General features: G+C 36.1%; 1 protein-coding gene, 2 long non-coding RNA genes and 1 pseudogene across 3 annotated transcripts; 1 reads left to right on the top strand and 3 right to left on the bottom strand.

Moving 5' to 3' along the window:
• Positions 1 to 487: 487 nt before the first annotated feature.
• LOC137936415 (thioredoxin domain-containing protein PLP3A-like) lies at positions 488 to 3540 on the top strand (annotated as a pseudogene).
• Positions 3541 to 3736: 196 nt separating this feature from the next.
• On the bottom strand, positions 3737 to 9299 carry LOC137936414 (uncharacterized). The gene is made up of 7 exons (XM_068781062.1): positions 8555 to 9299; positions 7549 to 7796; positions 7156 to 7311; positions 6906 to 7062; positions 5715 to 5857; positions 5440 to 5475; positions 3737 to 4375 (listed from the first exon to the last, which is right to left on the bottom strand). Exons 1-7 carry the CDS (start codon positions 8628 to 8630, stop codon positions 3737 to 3739), a joined length of 1455 nt encoding a protein of 484 aa, XP_068637163.1. The 5' UTR covers positions 8631 to 9299.
• Positions 9300 to 12180: 2881 nt separating this feature from the next.
• Positions 12181 to 14975, bottom strand: LOC137935905 (uncharacterized). Its single transcript, XR_011109504.1, has 4 exons — positions 14936 to 14975; positions 14352 to 14540; positions 12544 to 12613; positions 12181 to 12393 (listed from the first exon to the last, which is right to left on the bottom strand). It is a non-coding gene; the product is annotated as an uncharacterized lncRNA (long non-coding RNA).
• Positions 14976 to 19379: 4404 nt separating this feature from the next.
• On the bottom strand, positions 19380 to 21427 carry LOC137935884 (uncharacterized). The gene is made up of 3 exons (XR_011109503.1): positions 21233 to 21427; positions 20781 to 20990; positions 19380 to 19441 (listed from the first exon to the last, which is right to left on the bottom strand). It is a non-coding gene; the product is annotated as an uncharacterized lncRNA (long non-coding RNA).
• Positions 21428 to 21759: the final 332 nt, after the last annotated feature.

Raw genomic sequence — 21759 nt, 5'->3', positions numbered from 1 at the left:
GTTAGTGAAAAAAGAAAATTTGATCATTATCTTATTTTCATTAATTATTTTTTAAAACAATAATGATTAAATTTTTATTTCATTTCTTTTATTTTATTTGAATAAATAAAATAAAATAAACTTTGATTATTATTATTCTAAAAAATAATTAATAAAAATAGATAATAATCAAATTCTCCTTTATACTAATTATTTTTTGGAATAATAATAATTAAATTATTATTATTAATTATTTTCTTTTCTTTTCCATAGGTGGCAAACATACCTGAAATTTCAGAAACCAGAGTGAGTTTTGACTCTGAATTATTACACCAACTTCTTCTCCTGTAATTAGTCCTTTCAAAATACCAACTCGTTAATAAAAATAAAAATAAATCTCTTCTTTACGTGAAAATTTGTTGGAAATTTGGGCATTATTTGAGTGAGACTACAAATTGGTAACACCAGACGAGTAGAATAGTAAAATCGCCTCTTCGGGGAAAGAACCTCTATACATTCTTGTTCGAATCTGAAGAAAGACCCTTAACCCTTTCTCTTCTGCTTTTTCAAATTTCTGCGCGATAGCCATGGATCCAGATTCGTTTTGCTCGACATTTTCTGGATTGGCATTCGGAAATGTAATGGCGGCGGCAGCTCGAGATTACCAGAAGGTCTTTATTTAACCTCTTTATGTTGCGATCCTTGTGTTAATACATTATTTTCTGTTGAAACGAGAATGGACTATTGATTGTCTTTTAAGAACCCAAATTCAACTCATCTTTGCTAGATTCTGCTAGTGAATTTTCTCCGCCATCGCTGATTGGAATGTTCATAGATGTTTTTTTCTGCAATCCACGACGTGGGAACAGATCTGTTCTCATTTACTCCTCATCCTGTGAGCAGGGGTTATAATCCCGTCATTCATTTAGGATTTGGAACGTGGGAAACACCTGTCATTCCGTATAGTTCCTTAGTGCAGATTTTAGTTTTAAGCCATGGCCTGAATCATTATTGACTGAATATTTAGTACGTATGACATTGTACTTGGACAATATCCTTTTACCCTCTAAATTGTTGTTATTACCTTCTGTTCACTGCCAAGGCATAGGGCTCATTAATGCAGCTGCCGCAAAAGAGCTCTATCGAATCCTTCAAACTTCCATGGCTTAAGTTTGTACAACACCTGTAAAGATTCTGGTGAATAAAGACGTTACACTTTCTCATCATGGGTAAATCTCCTTTTTTAAAATTATCTGTCTTCTCTGAGAAACACTCTCTCTTTCCCACCTGAGTTTCTTCCCGATAGCCACCATTGGATAGATAACGTACTCAAATGTTTTGCAATGGAGCTTAAAACTATTTAGATCTGTGAGAAAGTATAGCCATTACAGGTGTTGTTGAAACATGAATACTTTCTTTGTTTCTGGCTTTCTAGGTAATGAATGTATTGCTAATTATTCTCCTAATAGAATCAACTGTTCGAGCTAGATTTTTTGTGTACTTCATGGTTTATATAAGCTGATGAACGTCAGTTCAATTAGCTATTTTGCTCTCCATGTCAATTACACCTAGTAGTGCATGAATCAACATTCTAAAAGCTAACATGTGGCCTTCTTTTGAACTAGGATTAATGAGAACTTCTTGCAGTGTATGTATCAGCTAAGTATGTCATTGTTGAGTTATCTTCCTCTGTAATGATAGTATGATAAAGTAGTCATTCCAACCCAATTTTCTTCTTTCTTACATTGAAATGTGTTTCTTTATGTTCTCATTTTTAGAAAAAAAAAAGAAAATGTTTGTTTGAGCTATGTAAAATAAGGCAATGTTAGTGTTTGTTTTAGGATGGAGAGGCTGTGCAAGTGGTATATTTCTTTCTTTGCACATATTCTTTAGCAATGCACTCATCTCTGAACCTCAAAGGAGCAAACTGTGTCTTTTTACAACTACTCATGATCAATGTTGGTGATACTGACCATGCTGGTGGTAGTTTTGCCAATCAGGGGTCCATTCTAATAGCCATGAACAAAATTTATGGAGCACAAGCCAACATGTATACTATGATGCAAAGCTTTTATCTTTTTTGATAGATGAAACTGAACATGCAAAGACAAACACAAAATGTAGACATTTAGGTGTTCTGCACATTTTTCATCTTGTTATCAAGTTGCAAAAAATCAAAGAGAAAATGCATGCACTATCCTCATCCTCATATCCTTGTTCTAAGTTCATTAGGTCTGACTACATTGATGTTCATTCATTTTGCTTTATCATCTCATACTATGTCACAAGGATAAGTTCGCCTTTTAGAATTATGTATGATAGGCATTCTATAATTACGGGAATTGCTAGCTCAGGAGAAGGCACATGCTTCCAGTGCAAGGAATCAAGAAGTAGACTTTGATGAATTAATGGATGTAAGTGGAACGTTTTCTCTTTTTACCCCAGAGTCTCTGTTACCACTGGACAAATCATTTATAATTTCCCTGAGTTTCAGGATCCAGAGCTAGAAAGATTGCATGACGAAAGGATAGCAGATCTCAAGGTAATTGGACAGCATTTTTTGTCTGCCTGATCTGAGCTTTTGACCCAGTTGAGCATTGTATGATATGCTTGATCCATTCCGACAGAAGGAGGCAGAGAAGTGAGAAGTCTTAAAAAGAAAGGGTTATGGAGAATACCAGGAGGTAACTGAAGGAGACTTTCTGGGAGAAGTCACAGGAAATGAAAGAGTGATATGCCATTTTTACCACAAAGAATTTTACCGTTGCAAGTTAGTTTTTCCCTGACCTCACGTAACATGGAACTGATAGTGATTAATTACTTAAAGCTGAATTTAACAGTTTTTTTAATGAACTCTCGTAGGATAATGGATAAACATTTGAAATCCCTTGCACCTAGGCACTTCGAAACCAAATTCATCAGGCTTGATGCAGAGGTTAATCTTTTTTGCCTTGTCTAGTTTAAGTGGTGTGTTATTCTGTATTCTATGAAATAAACATCTTATCTTGTATGCAGAACGCCTCGTTCTTTGTTTCCAAGCTAGCCATTAAAACTTTACCGTGGGTCATTTGGTTCAGGTGAGGCTGCTCTGAAATTGATCTTCTAATTTTTAATTTAATAAAGTTTTAGAAATCCAATGTCTCAGGTTCTTCAATATCTTTTTTCAGTTAACTCTCTAATTTTCTGGTTTTTAAGTTACAAGCTTCACTTTTGGTATGTTGATCGTCATTTCCTTATCTGAAATTTATAGGACGGTCTTGCTAAAGATAGGTTGGTCGGGTTTCAAGATCTTGGTGGCAAAGATGATTTCACCACAAAGACTTTGGAGAATCTTCTCCTAAAGAAAGGTTTCTTTTCTTTCACCATTTCTATTTGACAGCAGTCACAACATAGTTCGAAAATAAAAGCCATATTTTGCAGTTATCATTAGTGAAAGTAAAGATGAAGATGGGGACGATGACGGAAGCTACAGTGACAGAGGCAGGTCCGTTCGATCTTCAGTGGCCCATGACTCTGATTCAGATTAAGTATTTAACATTTATATCTTATGTTGAGTTAAAAGTATTTTCACCTCTTCTGTTGTGATAGTAGTTACGAACAACTGGTCAAGAAATACATCCTCTTCTTTTTCCATTTGTTCCATGGAAAATGGCAAGTCCAAAATATTACAGATAAAGAGCATTTTACTTCCTGATTAGTTAATTAATTGAGATGCAATTGCATCCATCTAGACAGTGCAAAATCTGAAGAAACACAGTCAACCATGATTTTGGTAAGTAAAGAATTGCATGCCAGGAGGCTGAAGTGTCCGATAACTCGGTGGAGCTACCTGCTGCTGAGGCAGTGGCATAGCTTGCATGGGTTGCTGAGGCACCGGTGCTTGCCCAGGATAACTCATATACTGTTGCTGAGAAAGTGAAGGTGGCGGTGGCATACTGGAGTAAGCATATGGTACTCCTGTCATAGATGATTGCAAATATTGCTGGGGTGGACCGAGTTGGTACTGGACTTGAGAGGTGGAAGTTTGAGCTAATTGTTGGTGTCCCAAGACAGATTGAGGCTGCTGGTGAACTTGGCCAGGAACTGATTGCACTGCAATGAATGCAGGTGCAGATGAGAGTGACACAGGTTTTTCCATGTTTGAGTTGGAAATAGATTGGTTAGTTGAGGTCATTAGTCCAACATTTTTGGCTTCCTCCGCTGCAAAGGTGGAAAGAATGGAGCTCATCATCTGGAACGAGGATGTTGAAGCTGCCAACTTGTCTGCAATGGCTGCTGCGGTCCTTTTGTTCGTTTCTTCGAGTGTACTTGTATCTACTGCATTTCTGCCAACAGGGGACTCGTTGTTCAGACGCCTCCGCATATTGGTAGCTTCCTCCACCTGAGCTTGTGCTACCTGTCATTCAATATTCACATAAAGATCACAAATGAGCATCAACGGAGACCCAGACCCAGTTGCACTCATCCAACCTAACAGTTCAATTGAGAGACAATCTTGTAAAAACTACAAATTGCACTCAGCGGGTTTCTGTTGAGAGGTTATTATGAATAATGGACAATGAGGCAGAGACAATCAGTATATAATTCCACAGCTTCTAGCTACAAATGTCGCATGTATTTAAATGGCTTTTAAGTTAATCAATAACAGCCTAAAGTTTTGTTCAGGATAAAGTAAATTCCATTAAGCAGTCGATCCTTGTGAAGATACTTTGCCTCTTCTCAGATTTATCATTTTCGAGTTCGTATGACTCGAACAAGCCAGAAGCGTAGAACAGTGCAACAACTAAAAACCATATGAGGTATTCATGTTTGGACAACAACAGCTTTCGAAGATCCCAATGTTGCCAGAGTGACTGAATCCACAAAAGAAACATCAATATACCCTCTTAGTCTTTTGAATCCACGAAGTTGTAAAAAGGATCTCAAGAGCATCCTCTAGGATATTCAGCTATTCTCCAAATTTTTATGATTAAAGATTCTGATAATATCTCTAAAATACATTTTAAACAAAAACCTGTAACTCTCACCTTGATTTCTCCCAAAGGCTTTTAAAAGAATTTGATAAGACAATTGAAACGCCATTTGATTTGAGAAGAAGTAAGAGAAAATATAGTTTTGCATTAAAAAAAATGGGTTTTTTTGTGAGCAGATGATGCGCACTCATTTTTCACTCTCCCTCAAACCAAACAAGCATCAAAGCTCAAGTACTCTTCCAGCTTTGCAGGCAGAGAAGGTCTCCCATCCTTTTTGAACAAATAACTACTCGTACATGATGAAAAACAACTTCATACCAGAAGCTGAACAAATAACTTCTTGGACATGATGAAAGATCAAGTCATACCAGAAGAAAGCAGATCATTAAAGGCAAAAACATAGAAACACAAGTCTAAAGGTCAAGCACGTGGAAGATTAACTATATGATCTAACCTAAATATAGAATTTACATAACTAAATGCATACCTGCAACTGGGTGCGAACATTCTCTAATTCTGACTCCTGCATAAAGCCACTTTGTTAGTACACAGTTTTTATAATGAATGTTGATTACAAAGACATACACCAATACTCCTGGTAAGACTTGAACCAAAATGTGATCATTGAGCCGAAGACATACCTATAAATGAAATTTTATTTTATAATTTAAAGAGAGTTTTAAAAAGAAAGAAAGACTATAAATGAAACTATTTTATTTTTTTAAGAGAAATTTAAAAAAAAAAGAAAAGAAAGAAAGAAACCTGTTCACGTAGAGCTTCTTTCAAATGAGATACTAGGGCTAGCCTGTTTTCTTCAATTGTCTTGAGTTTGTCAATACACTGTTTTAAAAGGGTTTCTTGCTCTTTCAGCTCATCTCCCAGAGAAGTTCGTTTGGAGTCCCCCTCTGGAAAACATTGAGAACGAATATATAAGCAAACCTACTGTTGTGCAATGAACAAGACCCACGAACACAGTGATGCTTGCAGAAATAAGAAATCAGAGAATGAAAGATAGAAATTCAAAATAGTGACCTCCTTAAGTTGATTTCATTCAAATCATTTCACAAGCACGAACAGCCTTACACTAAAACCGGCAAGCTGAACTATCCACAGTAGTCAACTTTATGTTTTTGTACCATCTCATAAATTAGTAGCTAACATCATGCCAATTAGATAAGAACAGCATTACAGAAGTAACCCATTTGCAAGAAGGTATAATTACAACCAACACAACCCAGTGTATAGATAGGAAAAGTTGTACATAATACAATAGGATGCCAACGGGGCAAATTCAATAGGGACTGCTACAGGAGGAGACAGGTTTCCATCTCACCGCGCTAAGAGGGGACGGTTAACCCCAGCATGTTGGAGCCAAAACTGGGTTAACCCTAAAAAACCCACTCAGATCCTGGGTGTTTTGTAGCTTATGTTTGGTTACACATATACCTGTATACTTTATCCAATATCAAAGTCTTCCAAACACCAAACAGGAAAGAAATAAGTGAGGACATTTCACAGAAGTAGATTTTTGCAGTAATCTAGATAATTACATTTATACCCATAACTTAAAAAAAGGAAATTAAATGTAAATTGTGATATTTAAGAAAGAGCAACCCTAAGCCAGTTGAATTACTGTTATAATCTAACCTTTATAAAAATGAAAACATAAAAAGAAAAAAGTGAAATCATAAAGCTTTTTAGGGTATATTACAGTGAAAAGAAAGCCAGGATGGCGCGAGTTTCACGGAAATGTGACAAGGACAGGATTCGAGGATGGAGTGGTGGGAAGGGATGGCGCTAGAAATCCAACTCCCTTCACGGGTTTAAGAAGGAATGGGTTAGCGGAAGCCTAACCCCGACCAACCCATTGCATCCCTATAACCCAACTTCATAGTTAATGTAATTTATGACAAGATTACCAACAAAATAATAGGTAAAGTAGTTGCCGCCCACCCTGCTTGCACGCATTATTGACATCTTTCTCCATCTTCTGCACCCGGCGAACAGCAGTCTTGCATTTAGTAAGCTCTGAATCTTCGGCCACGTGTTCACTGAGCACGGCATGAAAAGCAGATACAATTTTTTCTGCAGTGCCTCCAATTGCCACTTTCTGGTTTAAAATTGTGGAACAAGTTAATACATCTAAAAAAAAGGATCACATAAAGCTGTCAACAAGGAAAGAGACAAAAGTTGAGGCTCTTACTATTTTTAACGATCGAGAATCTCGCTTAACAATTCTAACAGAACGTGAGCGCTTTTTGTTAAGCTCCAATGGTGGTGGAGGCTCTTCCCCCAGCATTAAATCCTTAAGACCTCGTGCACGTGAACCAAAAACCTTCCTTTCTTCCCATATACTAACCTAAATTTATTGATGCAGGAGTCAGCAATCAGTATAATTTTCAGTTGTTTCCAGATACTCAAACTATACACATTGCATAAATATCTTTTGTGATCATTTGTTTAACTCTGACTATTGCCTTTTTTCACAAACTGGGAAAGAATAATACAATACAAGCTAGAATTGGCAAGCTTCAATAGAGGAAGCCTATAGAAATAAATGCTACATTGAATTAACACAAAACCTAGAAGCGCATACCAATCTGTTGAGAGCATTCTTTCCTCGATCATCACCGTGCTTGGCAACATCCTTCAAGGCAGAAGGCAGAACCTTCCAAAATTCACTGACGAATTCTGTTCCTTTCCGTCTGCTGTTCTGTAAGATGTCATTGGCTAGATATAAAAATGGAACCTTTTTCTCATTTTCTGAACTATGGAATTGCTTACTCCATGTTTCAACAACAAGCTCTGCTTTGTGCTGGTGGAAAATGCACCAATGTGATAGAGCTATATTCAAGTTAAGTTTTACAACCAGGAACTGCAAAAAAAGGTTTCAGTCCCTTTGCTTGCACATTGTACTGACCTAAATGTTGGATTCCTTAGAAGATTCTAAAAGAATAAAAAGAAGTTATTTAATTCCTTTTCTTTTGACCCATAGCAAGGATTTATAACTATGTTAGTTTCTTGAAGGGGCTTTACCAAATAAAAAGAAGAATGCAACTGGCTGCTTTACCCCTCATTCTTCTTTCCACCGGATGTTGATCAAATGACAATCGATTTAGTAAAATTATATTGCCAAAACCTGTAAAACTTGGCCTAGTTCATATCTCTTCCTCTAGCGTTAACTAGAATTATGCTGATAGAACTGCAGGATCATCTGGTTTTACTTGAACAGAAACTGAAATTTGTCTGTTGTCCATTTTCCCTTCCACCACCATAACTCGACGTAATTAATCTTACCAGAAAGCAATGCATGCAGGAAATTAGACTTAAAGAGAATCCTAGTTAATATCCAGATCACGTCGAATACTTTTTAACTGTTGTTTATATCATTACTGCACAAGCTAACATACATAGTATCACCTCATTACTTGATTGCCCATAAATCTAAAGCGGTTAAGAAGGTAAGAACGCATCAAGCTACAAATATGGAATAAGAAGAAGCAAGAACTCCTAGACATCATGAAACCATAAATGCTATGCCACCACCAGACTATCAATAAATTGAAAAAAAAAAAGAGCCCGAAAATGAAAATAAAGGATACTTTCAATACAGTGCTGGGTGCTGTTGAGCTTCGAAAGCTTATCAGCTAAAATCTGTTCACTGAAAACGCTATTCATCCCAACTCAAGAAGGAATTTTTCAGCTTTCAAGAAGAACACCAAGCCACTCTCAAACCACCCTCTACAATGAAATGAAGATCATCGAAAACCCCGAAATTTATATAATTAATACAGAAACGACTACCCACAACAAGAAGATCGTAACCGACAAACGTCTAGAAATTTATATAAATCAATACACCTTGAACCAAAAAGACAAAAATGAGATAACTAAATTCTCTTTTTCTATATTGCCTTGAAAAAAAAATTATACTGGAGATCTCAGAAAAGCATCGAAGAGAAAGCAGAACGACCGAAAAGCAAGAAGAAAATATATATACTCCCCGAGAATGAAATCTAAAACTAAAGAGGCAAGAAACAGGGATAAAGTATTACTCTATCTATCAATTCTGGAGAGAAGAGAAAAGTGAAAGACAAAGGATAAATCAACAACGCGGGAGACTCGAAATGAGTAAAATTATTAGAACCAAATCAAAGAATTACAAGCCAGATTGATGACCTGATAGCGGCTCTGCCTAGTGTCGCAGAGATCCAACTGGAAGGCCCTAAAGAACGAGGTTTCCGAAAAAAAAAATGGTGAAAACGTCGGAAGAGACGCGAGCGGAGAGAGAGAGAGAGAGAGAGAGAGGAAGGAGGGAGGAGGGTTTTTGAGTTGCGACTGTTGGCACCAGCTTTCAGGCCTTCGAACCAACGGGCTCTCTGACATCTGCGAGGAAGTATAGAGCACGACCGAGGTCCAGGGAGTGCTACCGTGCCGCGCACCTGCCGCTGTGTAACAAAATCACTAAGCCACTAGTCGTGAGGAGAGTCGGCTGGTCTCTTTGGTAAGTTTTGTCTGAGACAAAAGGCTGGAATATTCTAATTTTACTATTTTATTTAAATTTTTCTGGTTATTTTTTTATCCAGAATAGATTTTTATTTTTAAAAGAGATGGGTATATAAACTATAAATAAAATAATTAATTTTTTTTATTATAATAGTCATATATAGTTCCATTGTCTAATACTTCAATAAGAATAAAAAATATGACTCAAGAATTTCAAACATTTAGGGGGTAAGTCAACGAAATGCACGTAGTTCATTTAATTAGGCCGTTAGTGGTAAATAAGCGCCAACATTATTTAAAAACCAGGCTAAATGGTGGAATTGTGATTCCTCATGTTCATCTACCTGAATCTAGGCTTGTCTCCTTGCCATTATCGCCGTTGTGAGGAAGACGACGATGTGATCTAATTGTTTCGTAAGTTGGGAAAAATTAAACTAGCGTTATTTATTTATTATATTTATTTTTTAATTACTGTATTATATTATTTATTTAATAGTGGTAATTGAAATATTATTAAATCAAGCTTTTACCAATTATTTTGGTATAATTAACCTATTTTCCAGCCATTAGAAATTTAAGACTGGTAATTAAAATATTGTTAAAGAAAGCATTTGATCAATTATTTTGGTTTAATTATCCCATTTTTATAATTAATTAAACTAATTATTTTTAATTTTTTAAAAATATATTATTAATTAATACTACGTGAAAAATCCATCTTCTGTTATTAATAAAATAATTTTTTTAATTATTCAATATTTATTTTGTAATTATTTTATTAAATTAGTGATTTAATAGTCGTAATTAAAATATTGATAAAGTAAATATTTGATCAATTATTTTGGTTTAATTATCCCATTGCTATAATTAATTAAACCAATGATTTTAAAATTTGTGGCAATATATTATTAATCAATAATATGTAAAAATATATATTGTGTTATTGACAAAATAATATATTATTTATTTATTTATTTATTTATTTATTTATTTATTTATTTATTTATTTATTTATTTATTTATTTTATTGTATTAAATTAGTGATTTTTAAAGTTAAAAAATATCTTATGTTATTATAAAATTAATTTATTTATTTAGTATATTCACTTATATTATTTTTTACTTTTAATTTTTTATAATTTATTATAGCCACATGTAATTATTATATTATTTTATAATAAATTGTAATCATTAACTAATATTATATAGTATTTCATTAATTAGTATATTAATATATTTTAATACTACATTAAATCACTTATTTGTGTAGTAACCATGTTTATTTTAGTTAATTATCTGTTTAGGTATATGTTCTATTTAAGTATATTATAAAAAATTACTCATTCTCTTGTTTGCATCATATTTTTCATTTTGGGGCACTAACACTAGAATCTGTTTTCCAACGCACTTACTCGTCTACACTAACACCCAAGGAAGAGTTGAAATTGAATCAAATTATTGCCTTGAAGTTAAAGTCTAACTTCAACTTCAAGTTCAATGTTGACTAACCATTCCAAACTTGCACATAAATTTCAACTTCAAATTCGTTTGAATCATCTACTTGAACTTCAAGTTCAAATTTGGTATTAGTATGGACAAGTTTATGTGCATTGGAAAATGGTTTCTAGTGTTAGTGCTCCAAAATGAAAAAAATATAAAAAACATGAGAAAGAGTAACTTGTTTAGGTCAGTACAACATGCAAGCAAAGGGACTGAAACCTTTTTTTCCAGTTCCTGGTTATAAAACTTAACTTGAATCTAGCTCTATCACATTGGCGCATTTTCCACCAGCAGAAAGCAGAGCTTGTTATTGAAACATGGAATACGCAATTCCATAGTTCAGAAAAGGAGAAAAAGGTTCCATTTTTATATCTAGCCCATGACATCCTACAGAACCGTAGACAGAAAGGAGCAGAATTCTTCTGTAAATTTTGGAAGGGCCTGCCTTCTGCCTTGAAGGATACTTGGAAACATCCTTCAAGGCAGAAGGCAGAACCTTTCAAAATTCACCGACGAATTCTGTTTCTTTCCGTCTGCTGTTTTGTAAGTTGACATTCGCTAGATATAAAAATGGAACCTTTTCCTCCCTTTCTGAACTATAGAATTGCTTACTCCATGTTTCAACAACAAGTTCTGTTTTCTGCTGGTGGAAAATGCACCAATGTGATAGAGCTAGATTCAAGTTAAATTTTACAACCGGGAACTCCAAAAAAAGGTTTCAGTCCCTTTGCTTGCACATTGTAATGACCTAAATGTTGGATTCCTTGATAGATTCTTAAAGAATAAAAAGAAGTAATTTAATTCCTTTTATTTTGACGAATAGCAAGGATTTATAAACTATGTTAGTTTCTTTGAGGGGATTTACCAAATAAAAAGAAGAATGCAGCAACTGGTTGTTTTGCCCCTCATTCTTCTTTCCACTAGATGTTGATCAAATGACAATCGACTTTGGCAATATGCTTTTACTATCTTATATAACTTTTTCTGGTTGTTTTTTTATCCAGAATAGGTTTTTATTTTTAAAAGAGAGAAGCAAATCTGTTAACTATGATACTACATAATCCTCACACAGTCCACTCAGAGAGGATAGATTATGCCACCCACCCACATCATACAGAACCCTTCAACATGTACTCTTTTGACACCAGAAGTAATTCCAAACTAAGCTAATTAACCAAAGAACCATCAAAGGAGAGTATTAATTTGTAGCTGAATGCCCATATCTTATAACTGTCTCACAACTCACATGGTTACAGAATCTTACTGATAGTTTACCAAGTTGGCAAAACCTATATTCAGAAAAAATCTATGAGAAAACAAAGAGAGCCACGTTCAGAACATAAACTTCTGATCACGTTTCCAGAGAATTATAACGTTGAGTCTGCCTTGACTACTCACTGATCACCTGGCAACATCTTGATGATATCAGAATCACCTGCGGAACACAAGGCTCCAGTCAAGTTGGTGTAATGCAACATATCATAATCTGAATGGCAACTACAGAAGTTTGGAAGTAACACTGGTGGCCCAAGCAGAGGACTTGCCGTAAGATTAGTAGACAACCAAATGCTAAGTTATCGCATACCTGGGTCAATAATGCTGAGGCATGATACCCGATAATATCTACTAGATGCTGTTCCGAGATCGACATTTGTCTGCCAAAGACGATAATATAATGTCATACTACTAGATAACCGTACAAACCATAAAAAATCAGAATCAATTCTTCAGTGCTTCAATAAGTAAATGTAGTTAATTCTTAAAAACAAACAATTTTATGTGTACTAGATAGTGTATGCACACCTTAAAATTGCAGAATGAACTACAAAACTGAATGTAAGCCTTAAACATGCAGATAAAGAAACTATGACACCACTATAGAAACATAGTACAAACAAAATTCCATTCTCCATAGTCTTAACATGCCTGTACTGAGAGAAAGCTTTGCCAGCACAAATACGTTTCCACATTATCAAAGGAAAAAATGTGGCTTACAGCTACTACATGAAAGAAGAAAATTGAACTTTTAATAAGAGGAAGCACCATGTATCCGGCCATATGCATATCAACTATATGAATCCACCAATAGAAAGTAATGGGTCATATATATTCACACTTCTACCACAGGCCGGTAACTTCACATCTGATGCTTGTATTCATTTCCTAAAGGTTTTGAATGCTTATGCTTGGAAATTTTAGGGGTTCTGCATTCCCCCTAAAACAAGATATAATAGCATACAAGAATTTCAAACAAAATTACAAGAATATTAAGTTTCAAACTAAATTAAAATTCTCACTTCCTCGCACTGAATAGATGTAACATCAATTTCAAAAGGACTGATCCAGTAGGTCCTGTAGGTTGTGAAATTATCGATATAACAATCATTATTAGAGTATATAGAACTTGAAAAATTATTTTGTAATCATGACTAAGTATACTTGTCATTGCATGTGTATCATCCTTGCATCTTGGTTCTCAGATGCTTATTTTACTTCCTTTTGATTGTTTAAGGACTTGAATAAGGAGTTATTGCATAAACTAGAAGCCCAGATCAGAGATTAGAACTGTTGACCGCTCGGTGTATGGCTAACGAAAATATCCAGTTCCAAGCAGCAGATTCTCAGAATGTTCAAGATAATACTGTCTATGCAGATGAAGGGGATGAGGTGCTATTCTGATCTTGGGTTGTCAAAATGTTAATCAAAATTGTATCTACTGACTTGATTTGTTTGCTTGGTCTATGTTTAAAAATTCTTTTTCTATATTAAAAAGTCTAATTCTGTCCTTGTACTATATTGTGGCAAAAGAGTTGACTGGCAGATGGTTCCAGTTTTAGATTGCAAGGTGCTGTTTTTCTATGTTACCTTGGTACCATTACTTCCATTGTCCAGTATAAACTGTAATTACTGTTATTTGGTTAGCTCATTACTTGGGCATTTATTGTAAACCAATATTAGATCCCTGGGTAAGATTAAATCTTAATTTACCTCTGGAAATTGCAGCTATCTGCTCCACTTTGCAATAAATCCATTATACTTTCTCTACGCAAATTTCCATTTGTCTATTTGGTTTTTCTCCTAACTGGTGGTGGAGAGGGTGCTGGGATGGATTATGAAACTCTTCCCAGGAGGACCATCAAAACGCTGCACTAAGCTAGCAAGTTATCTCTATTATCGTGCATTGTTATATTAACAGCTAAAAACAACCACGAGGCTTACCTCCCTGCAAATTCGCACGAATACAGAAAGACAACCCTAAGATTGATTAAAAAAAAATTGGAATAACATCATGAGTATACAACAAAAAAACAAACAAAAAAATCCTAAACAAGATACTTTTTTGGATATTGATTACACATGAAATGAAACAAATAAAATACTAAACTTACTTACCAACACGCTCTTTTGCCGTATCTCTACTATTTGTGGAGTCAGACCAATTAAATGCACGGTTAGGAAATATGTCACGAGGTGAGGTTGAAGGGGTCTGACTCGAGTTTGGTGATTCCGAAATTTTTGAGGTTTCTGAGCTCCATCGCCGCTGCCTCTTCACAGGGTCATTATTCACCACTGCTTCTTTATCTGTGAAAAAAATCTTAGTGAGAGAAATTTCATGAAAACGTAACATGATTCTGGTGGGACAGCTCATGTACTACAACACTCCAACACGGCAGCTGATAAATAGTTATTCAAAGGACCCAAAGGTAATCAACAGAATAGAAAAATTGTCTTCTGCCAGATCACTATCATCAACTTAGATTGATTATCATTATACTCCTACTGCATTCAGAAATACAGGGACAAATACCTTTAAAAATAACAGAAAAATTTCAGTTCCAACTATTTTTTGTCTACAATGCCACTCAAATTAGATCATTAAAGGCAAAAAATTAGAACCACAAGTCTAAAGGTAAGCATGTGGAAGATTAACTGTGTGATCTAACCTATATATAGAATTTAAATAACTAAATGCATACCTGCAACTGGGTGCGAACATTCTCTAATGCAGGACTCCTGCATAAAGCACTTTGTTAGAACACAGTTTTTATATTGAAAGTTGATTACAAAGACATGCACCAATACTCCTGGTAAGACTTGAACCAAAATGTGATCATTGAGCCAAAGGCTTACCTATAAATGAAACTTTATTTTATTTTTTAAAGAGAAAATTTTAAAAAACAAGAAAGAAAGAAACCTGTTCACGTAGAGCTAGCCAGTCCCCCCCCCCCCCCCCCCCCCCTCCTCTGTCGAGCTGTCCTCCCTTTTCAATACGATTTTGCCCTAAAAATCACATCCCCCACTAATGGCATTTCTGTAAATATCTTCTTCTCCACACAAAATTCTCCTGGAATTCCATAATTAAATCCATAAAAATCATTTCAGGAAGAAATAAACCCTAAAAGCAATGAAATATAATTCAGGAGAGAAAAATATGCAATATAAGTAGTAATTAATGCCAAATTCAATAAATACATGTTTCATGTGAAAACCGATAAATAACCACCTATAACACAATTATAAGGGTTATTCAATTATAATTAACCTAGTTCTCATGTCAGAATCTGGCATCTATCACACCCAAACCTAAGTCTTTGCTAGTACCTAGCAAAACAACAACAGAACCAAAATTAAGCCTAGGAAAGCAAAATGCCACTTTTGTAGGGAACACGATTGCATTTAGCGCATGCAACAAGCCGTTAAACCCCTACTTTTCAGTAGTGGACGAGTTGTGTCTCGTGAGGGTTTGCATGGAATTTACCCACAAAATTCATCTAAATCAACAATATAAAAAAAAACTGAAGAAAATCTACTCCTCATTAGCATATGACTAACACTTAGTATCGTAAAATATTTGAAAATCATTTGAAACTCTGCTCAATTTGAAAACCTGTGTAAAATATAGCACATTATCAATCCACATACACTCATTGTTACTCCACCTGAACCAATGTGACCCATAAGCAATTACTTCAACAGAACAAAGAGGCAACAAATAACAATAAAATCCTGGTCACATCACAATTAAGAGAAAATAGTAGAGTAAGCCTATTGTCTGACAATCTCACAAAAGAAGTATACAAATTTCAATCTTGACCTGCAACTTCTTTCAACTTACAATTCATCATCAAAGTTAAGGAAACTCATTGCTTCCAGATTTAAACCCATTTTTCGCTATTACCAGCGCATTTTCGCTATTACCAGCGCATTTTCGCTATTACCAGCTCATTTTCGCTATTACCAGCTCATTTTCGCTATTACCAGCGCATTTTCGCTATTACCAGCGTAATTTTTGTTTCACTGAATACTTTTGGTATTACCACCATTTTGTATTCGTCTTCACTGAACATGCACTTATTTTTAAGTAACTGACTGTTCCAATGCATGTCCCTGGGTTTGCCCAGGCTGTTTCTAAGGTTATCTGTCTTTTGCAAGCAAGAGCATTTCCATTTGCATTCATACATTACAACAAGGAATTTCCCTGAGATATAAAAAATAATAAGATCAAATAGGCATACAAAGACTATTCAGACTAACTTAGATCAACACTAGATTTACATGTTCTCTTTTGCAACTAAGTTCCAAGTCTAATGCAATAGTAAGTAATCCCACTGAATTCTCATGGATCACAACAAATGATATCAGATTTCTAATAGGCATATTCTACACAGTTTTACAAAAAAATTTGAAACACATTTGAGCAACTTATTTTAACTCTACTAAAGTTAACCACATACTAAGAGGAGTAATTTGAAAACCACGAACAAAAATCAAAAGAAAATCATTGCTAAGACATAAAAGAGTCGTTTCCCCCCCCAAACCTAAACCTGACATTGTCCTCAATGGGGAAAAGTTAAAACAACAAAACGACTACAAAAAGGAATAACAGCTAAAGAATAATAAAACTCATGGAAACCACATGCTCCATTGGCACACATTGAGTATTTCTTCAACAAGGTCTCAAATGCTCTGTTACAAAAATGAGATCCCCCATCACTGATGATCGCTCTCGGGGTACCAAACCGATTAAAGATGTTTTCTTTTAAAAAAATTACCACCACTTTGTGATCATTTGTCTTACATGCAATAACTTCAATCCATCTAGAGACATATTCAACAGCAACAAGGATGTATAGATAGCCGAACGAGATAGGAAAAGGACCCATGAAGTCAATACCCAACACATCAAACAATTCAATAATAAGAATGGGGTTAAGAGGCATCATGTTCTTTCTAGACAAACAACCAGTCCGTTGGCATCTATCACACACACGACAAAACCCAATGCATCTCTGTGTGTTTGTAAAACTTCAGTCAATTGTTCCTCCTACTCAGTACTCAAATCAGAGGCAATAATGACTGACAATGAGTTCATGGGCCCCAAGAATGCATACTTCAACGTGGGAGGAAGTGGCCTAAGATCTAGCTTGGAAGTTTCAAGAGGTTTGTCCAAGTCAAGATGAAGATCCTGTGGATGATCAGTTGTGACAACCTCATAAGCTTCCTCCAACAGAGGTACAGAACTGAGTAAAGAGTCAACCTCTCGGAAATATGTTTCCTCATCAAAATAGTCTATGTCTAAAGATGTTATGTAAGACTCAAAAGATTCAAGAGTGGCTTCGTCATCAAGCATAACAGTCTCTATCTTAAACGCAGGACTCGGATCATCAGACTCAAGTGGATGGTGCCCGGAATATAGGGAGGAGTTGGATCACACCCGGTTTCAACTCATAACTGGCGGCAGTAGTGGGTGGCAATATAATGCAAGAAGGTGATGTGAAGTGGGATGGGATAGAATAATCCCTCAGGGCTCTACAGTCACTTGCTGCAGGTAATTGTAATGGTTCACCCTGATTGGCCATGCTAGCTCCTAACTTGACTTTTGGTGTTCTCCTACAAATATGTTCTACCTCTTCAACAAAGGGAGTTAATGGTTCACCTAGGGAGCGGCGCCCATGCATAAAAACACAAAAAGAAACAAAACTAACTATCAAATTATGCTAACAAACTAACTACTGAAAATACGAACTAAATAGAAGAAATAAAAATAACTCCACACAAAATCATCAAGATAAAACAAAAACATGAAATTATGAAAGAAAAAAAATAAATCTAATCTAAGACCATGGAGAAAAAAGAAATACACTTAATACGTGCCTCCCCGGCAACGGCGCCAAAAACTTGATGTGAAATTTTTATTAAATCGGCTTTTATACCTCGCAAGCGTACTTATCGTTCATGTAATCTAGCAATAAGCGAGGGTCATATCCACAGGGAGGACAAAATTTTGTGAATTCTTCAGTCAACTAGCCTAACCAAATATGATGAATTAATCTGAACTAAACACTAATTATATCCTAAATTATCAAACAATAATCTAATTAACTACTTGCACAACAGGAAACGTCAACTCTGGATTTTACCGTGATTCGTGCCTCTCTCAAGCGCCACGTAACCACGAATCCGGATTCTCAATCCTTGCGTCTAGCCCCTCTCGGGCGCCTAGAGTTAATGACAGAGATCGGATTACAATAGAATGCAGAGAATCAATTTTCTATTGTGATGATGCTAAAATTATCAACTCTGGATTTTACCGTGATTCGTGCCTCTCGAGCGCCACGTAATCACGAATCCGGTTTCTCAATCCTTGCGTCTAGCCCCTCTCGGGCGCATAGAGTTAAAGACAGAAATCGGATTAAAATACCATAACCAACCTAAATTACAATCCTACCCTAACTAGCTAATTTAATCAAATATTCGGAAAACAAATATTCGATAAACATTAATTCTCAAATCAAATTTAATAAACATTTAAAATCTAAGTTCAAATTATAGGAAAATTAAATTACAAAATGAAGGATTACTCCCCTTCTCCTTCCTCTTGCTCGGGCAGCAAAGGCTCTTTCTCACGGGTGCTGCAATTTCCAGAAATTGATGGCTTCGGGTTGCAAGAGCGATTGGCCGGAGGTAGAGACGACGCCGGCGAAGAAGGATAGAAACCCACGGATGGAGGTGGTGCGGCGGACGACGGAATGGAACCGAAATCCTCTAACCGGCTCTCTCGAGTCTCGGTCGGAGTCGGAATAGCTCCGAAAATGGTCGAAAATGCGGAATCGGCGCCAGAGGAGCCCTCTCGGGTCACCTCTAGGCCTGGCGAGCAGAAAATGGCAGCGTCGAACTCGCCGCGATGGAGATTCTCTCAAGCTCTCCTCGGGTCTGTTCTCGGTTGCCGTATGGTGGTGGACAACGGTGACGAACGGCGTTCAGAGGGAGCCCTCTCGGGTCTTCCCTCCGAACGGTCGGCGGCTAGAGGGAGACTCTCGAGCTCTCCTCTCCTTTCGATCGGCGGCTCCCCTCCCCCCCCCCCCCCCCCCCCCCCCCCCTCTGTCGAGCTGTCCTCCCTTTTCAATACGATTTTGCCCTAAAAATCACATCCCCCACTAATGGCATTTCTGTAAATATCTTCTTCTCCACACAAAATTCTCCTGAAATTTCATAATTAAATCCATAAAAATCATTTCAGGAATAAATAAACCCTAAAAGTAATGAAATATAATTCAGGAGAGAAAAATATGCAATATAAGTAGTGATTAATGCCAAATTCAATAAATGCACATTTCATGTGAAAACCGATAAATAACCACCTATAACACAATTATAAGGGTTATTCAATTATAATTAACCTAGTTCTCATGTCAGAATCTGGCATCTATCACTAGGGCTAGCCTATTTTCTTCAATTGTCTTCAGTTTGTCAATGCACTGTGTTAAAAGGGTGTCTTGCTCTTGTAGCTCATCTCCCAGAGAAGTTCGTTTAGAGTCCCCCTCTGGAAAACATTGAGAACGAATATATAAGCAAACCTACTGTTGTGCAATGAACAAGACACACGAACACAGTGATGCTTGCAGAAATAAGAAATCAGAGAATGAAAGATACAAATGCAAAATAGTGACCTCCTTATGTTGATTTCATTCAAATCATCTCATAAGCAAGAAGAGCTTTACACTAAAACAGGCAAGCTGAACTATCTACAGTTGTCAACTTCAAATGTTTGAACCATCTCATAAATTAGTAGCTAACATCATGCCAATTAAATAAGAACAACATCACAGAAGTAACCCATTTGCAAGAATGTATAATTACGACCAACACAACCCAGTGTAAAGATTGAAAAAGTTTTACATTATACAATAGGATGCCAACGGGGCAAATTCAACAGGGAGAGACAGGTTTCCATCTCACTGCGCTAGGAGGGGACGGGGTTAACCCCTAAAAAACCCTGCTAGTGGGGGCCAAAACTGGGTTAACCCCAAAATACCCACTCTGATCCCTGGGTGTTTTGTAGCTTATGATTGGTTATAAATATACCTGTGTACTTATCCAAGATCAAAGTCTTCCAAAACACAAAACAGGAAAGAAATAAGTGAGGACATTTCAGAGAAGTAAATTTTCGCACTAATCTAGCAAATTACTTTTAAACCCTTAACTTAAAAAAAAGGAAATTAAATGTAAATTGTGATATATAAGAAAGAGCAGCCCTAAGCTAGCTGAATTACTGTTATAATCTAACCTTTTATAAAAATGAAAACATAAATAGAAAGAAGTGATATCATAAAGCTTTTTAGGGTATATTACAGTAAAAAGAAAGACAGGATGGCGCGAGTTTCACGGAAATGTGACAAGGACAGGATTCAAGGATGGGGTGGTGGGATGGGATGGAACTAGAAATCCAACTCCCCTCACGGGTTTAAGCAGGAATGGGTTAGCGGAAGCCTAACCCCGACCGAACTTCATAGTTAAATAATAGGTAAAGTAGTTGCCCACCTTGCCTGCACACATTATTGACATCTTTCTCCATCTTCTGCACCCGGCGAACAGCAGTCTTGCATTTAGTAAGCTCTGAATCTTCAGCCACGTGTTCTCTAAGCATTAAACCCTAAGCTCCAATGGTGGTGGAGGCTCTTCCCCCGGCATTAAATCCTTAAGACCTCGTGCACATGAACCAAAAACCTTCCTTTCTTCCCATATACTAACCTAAATTTATTGATGCAGGAGTCAGCAATCAGTCCAATTTTCAGTTGTTTCCAGATACTCAAACTATACACATTGCATAAATATCTTTTGTGATCATTTGTTTAACTCTGACTATTGCCTTTTTTCACAAACAAACTTGGAAAGAATAATACAATACAAGCTAGAATTGCCAAGCTTCAAATAGAGGAAGCCTATAGAAAGAAATGCTACATCGAATTAACAGAAAACCTGGAAGGGCATACCAATCTGTTGACTGCATTCTTTCCTCAATCATCACCATGCTCGGCAACATCCTTCAAGGCAGAAGGCAGAACCTTCCAAAATTCACTGACAAATTCTGTTCCAGCTGTTCTGTAAGATGTCATTCACTAGATATAAAAACGGAATCTTTTGCTCCTTTTCTGAACTATGGAATTTGCTTACTCCATGTTTCAACAACAAGCTCTGCTTTCTGCTGGTGGAAAATGCACCAATGTAAAAGACCTATTTTCAAGTTAAGTTTACAACCAGGCACTGCAAAAAAAAGGTTTCAGTCCCTTTGCTTGCACATTGTACTGATTTTTGGATGGACCATATTAAGACTTACATTGTACTGATTTTTTGATGGACCATATTATTAGTATAGTAATCATATTTGTTTTACCTAATTTGGGGTTTAGGTATTATGTTTTATTTAAGTATATTATTACAAATTACTCATTCTCTTATTTTTTATATTTTTCGCATTTTGGGGCACTAACACTGGAAATTGTTTTCCAGTACACATGAA

Source organism: Aristolochia californica, unplaced genomic scaffold (genome assembly GCF_029961685.1).
Source record: "Aristolochia californica isolate CCGP_79_NKW_82.1479 unplaced genomic scaffold, dmAriCali1.0.hap1 SCAF_7, whole genome shotgun sequence".
Lineage (NCBI taxonomy): Eukaryota > Viridiplantae > Streptophyta > Magnoliopsida > Piperales > Aristolochiaceae > Aristolochia > Aristolochia californica.
This window is presented reverse-complemented; position numbering and strand designations above follow the sequence as displayed.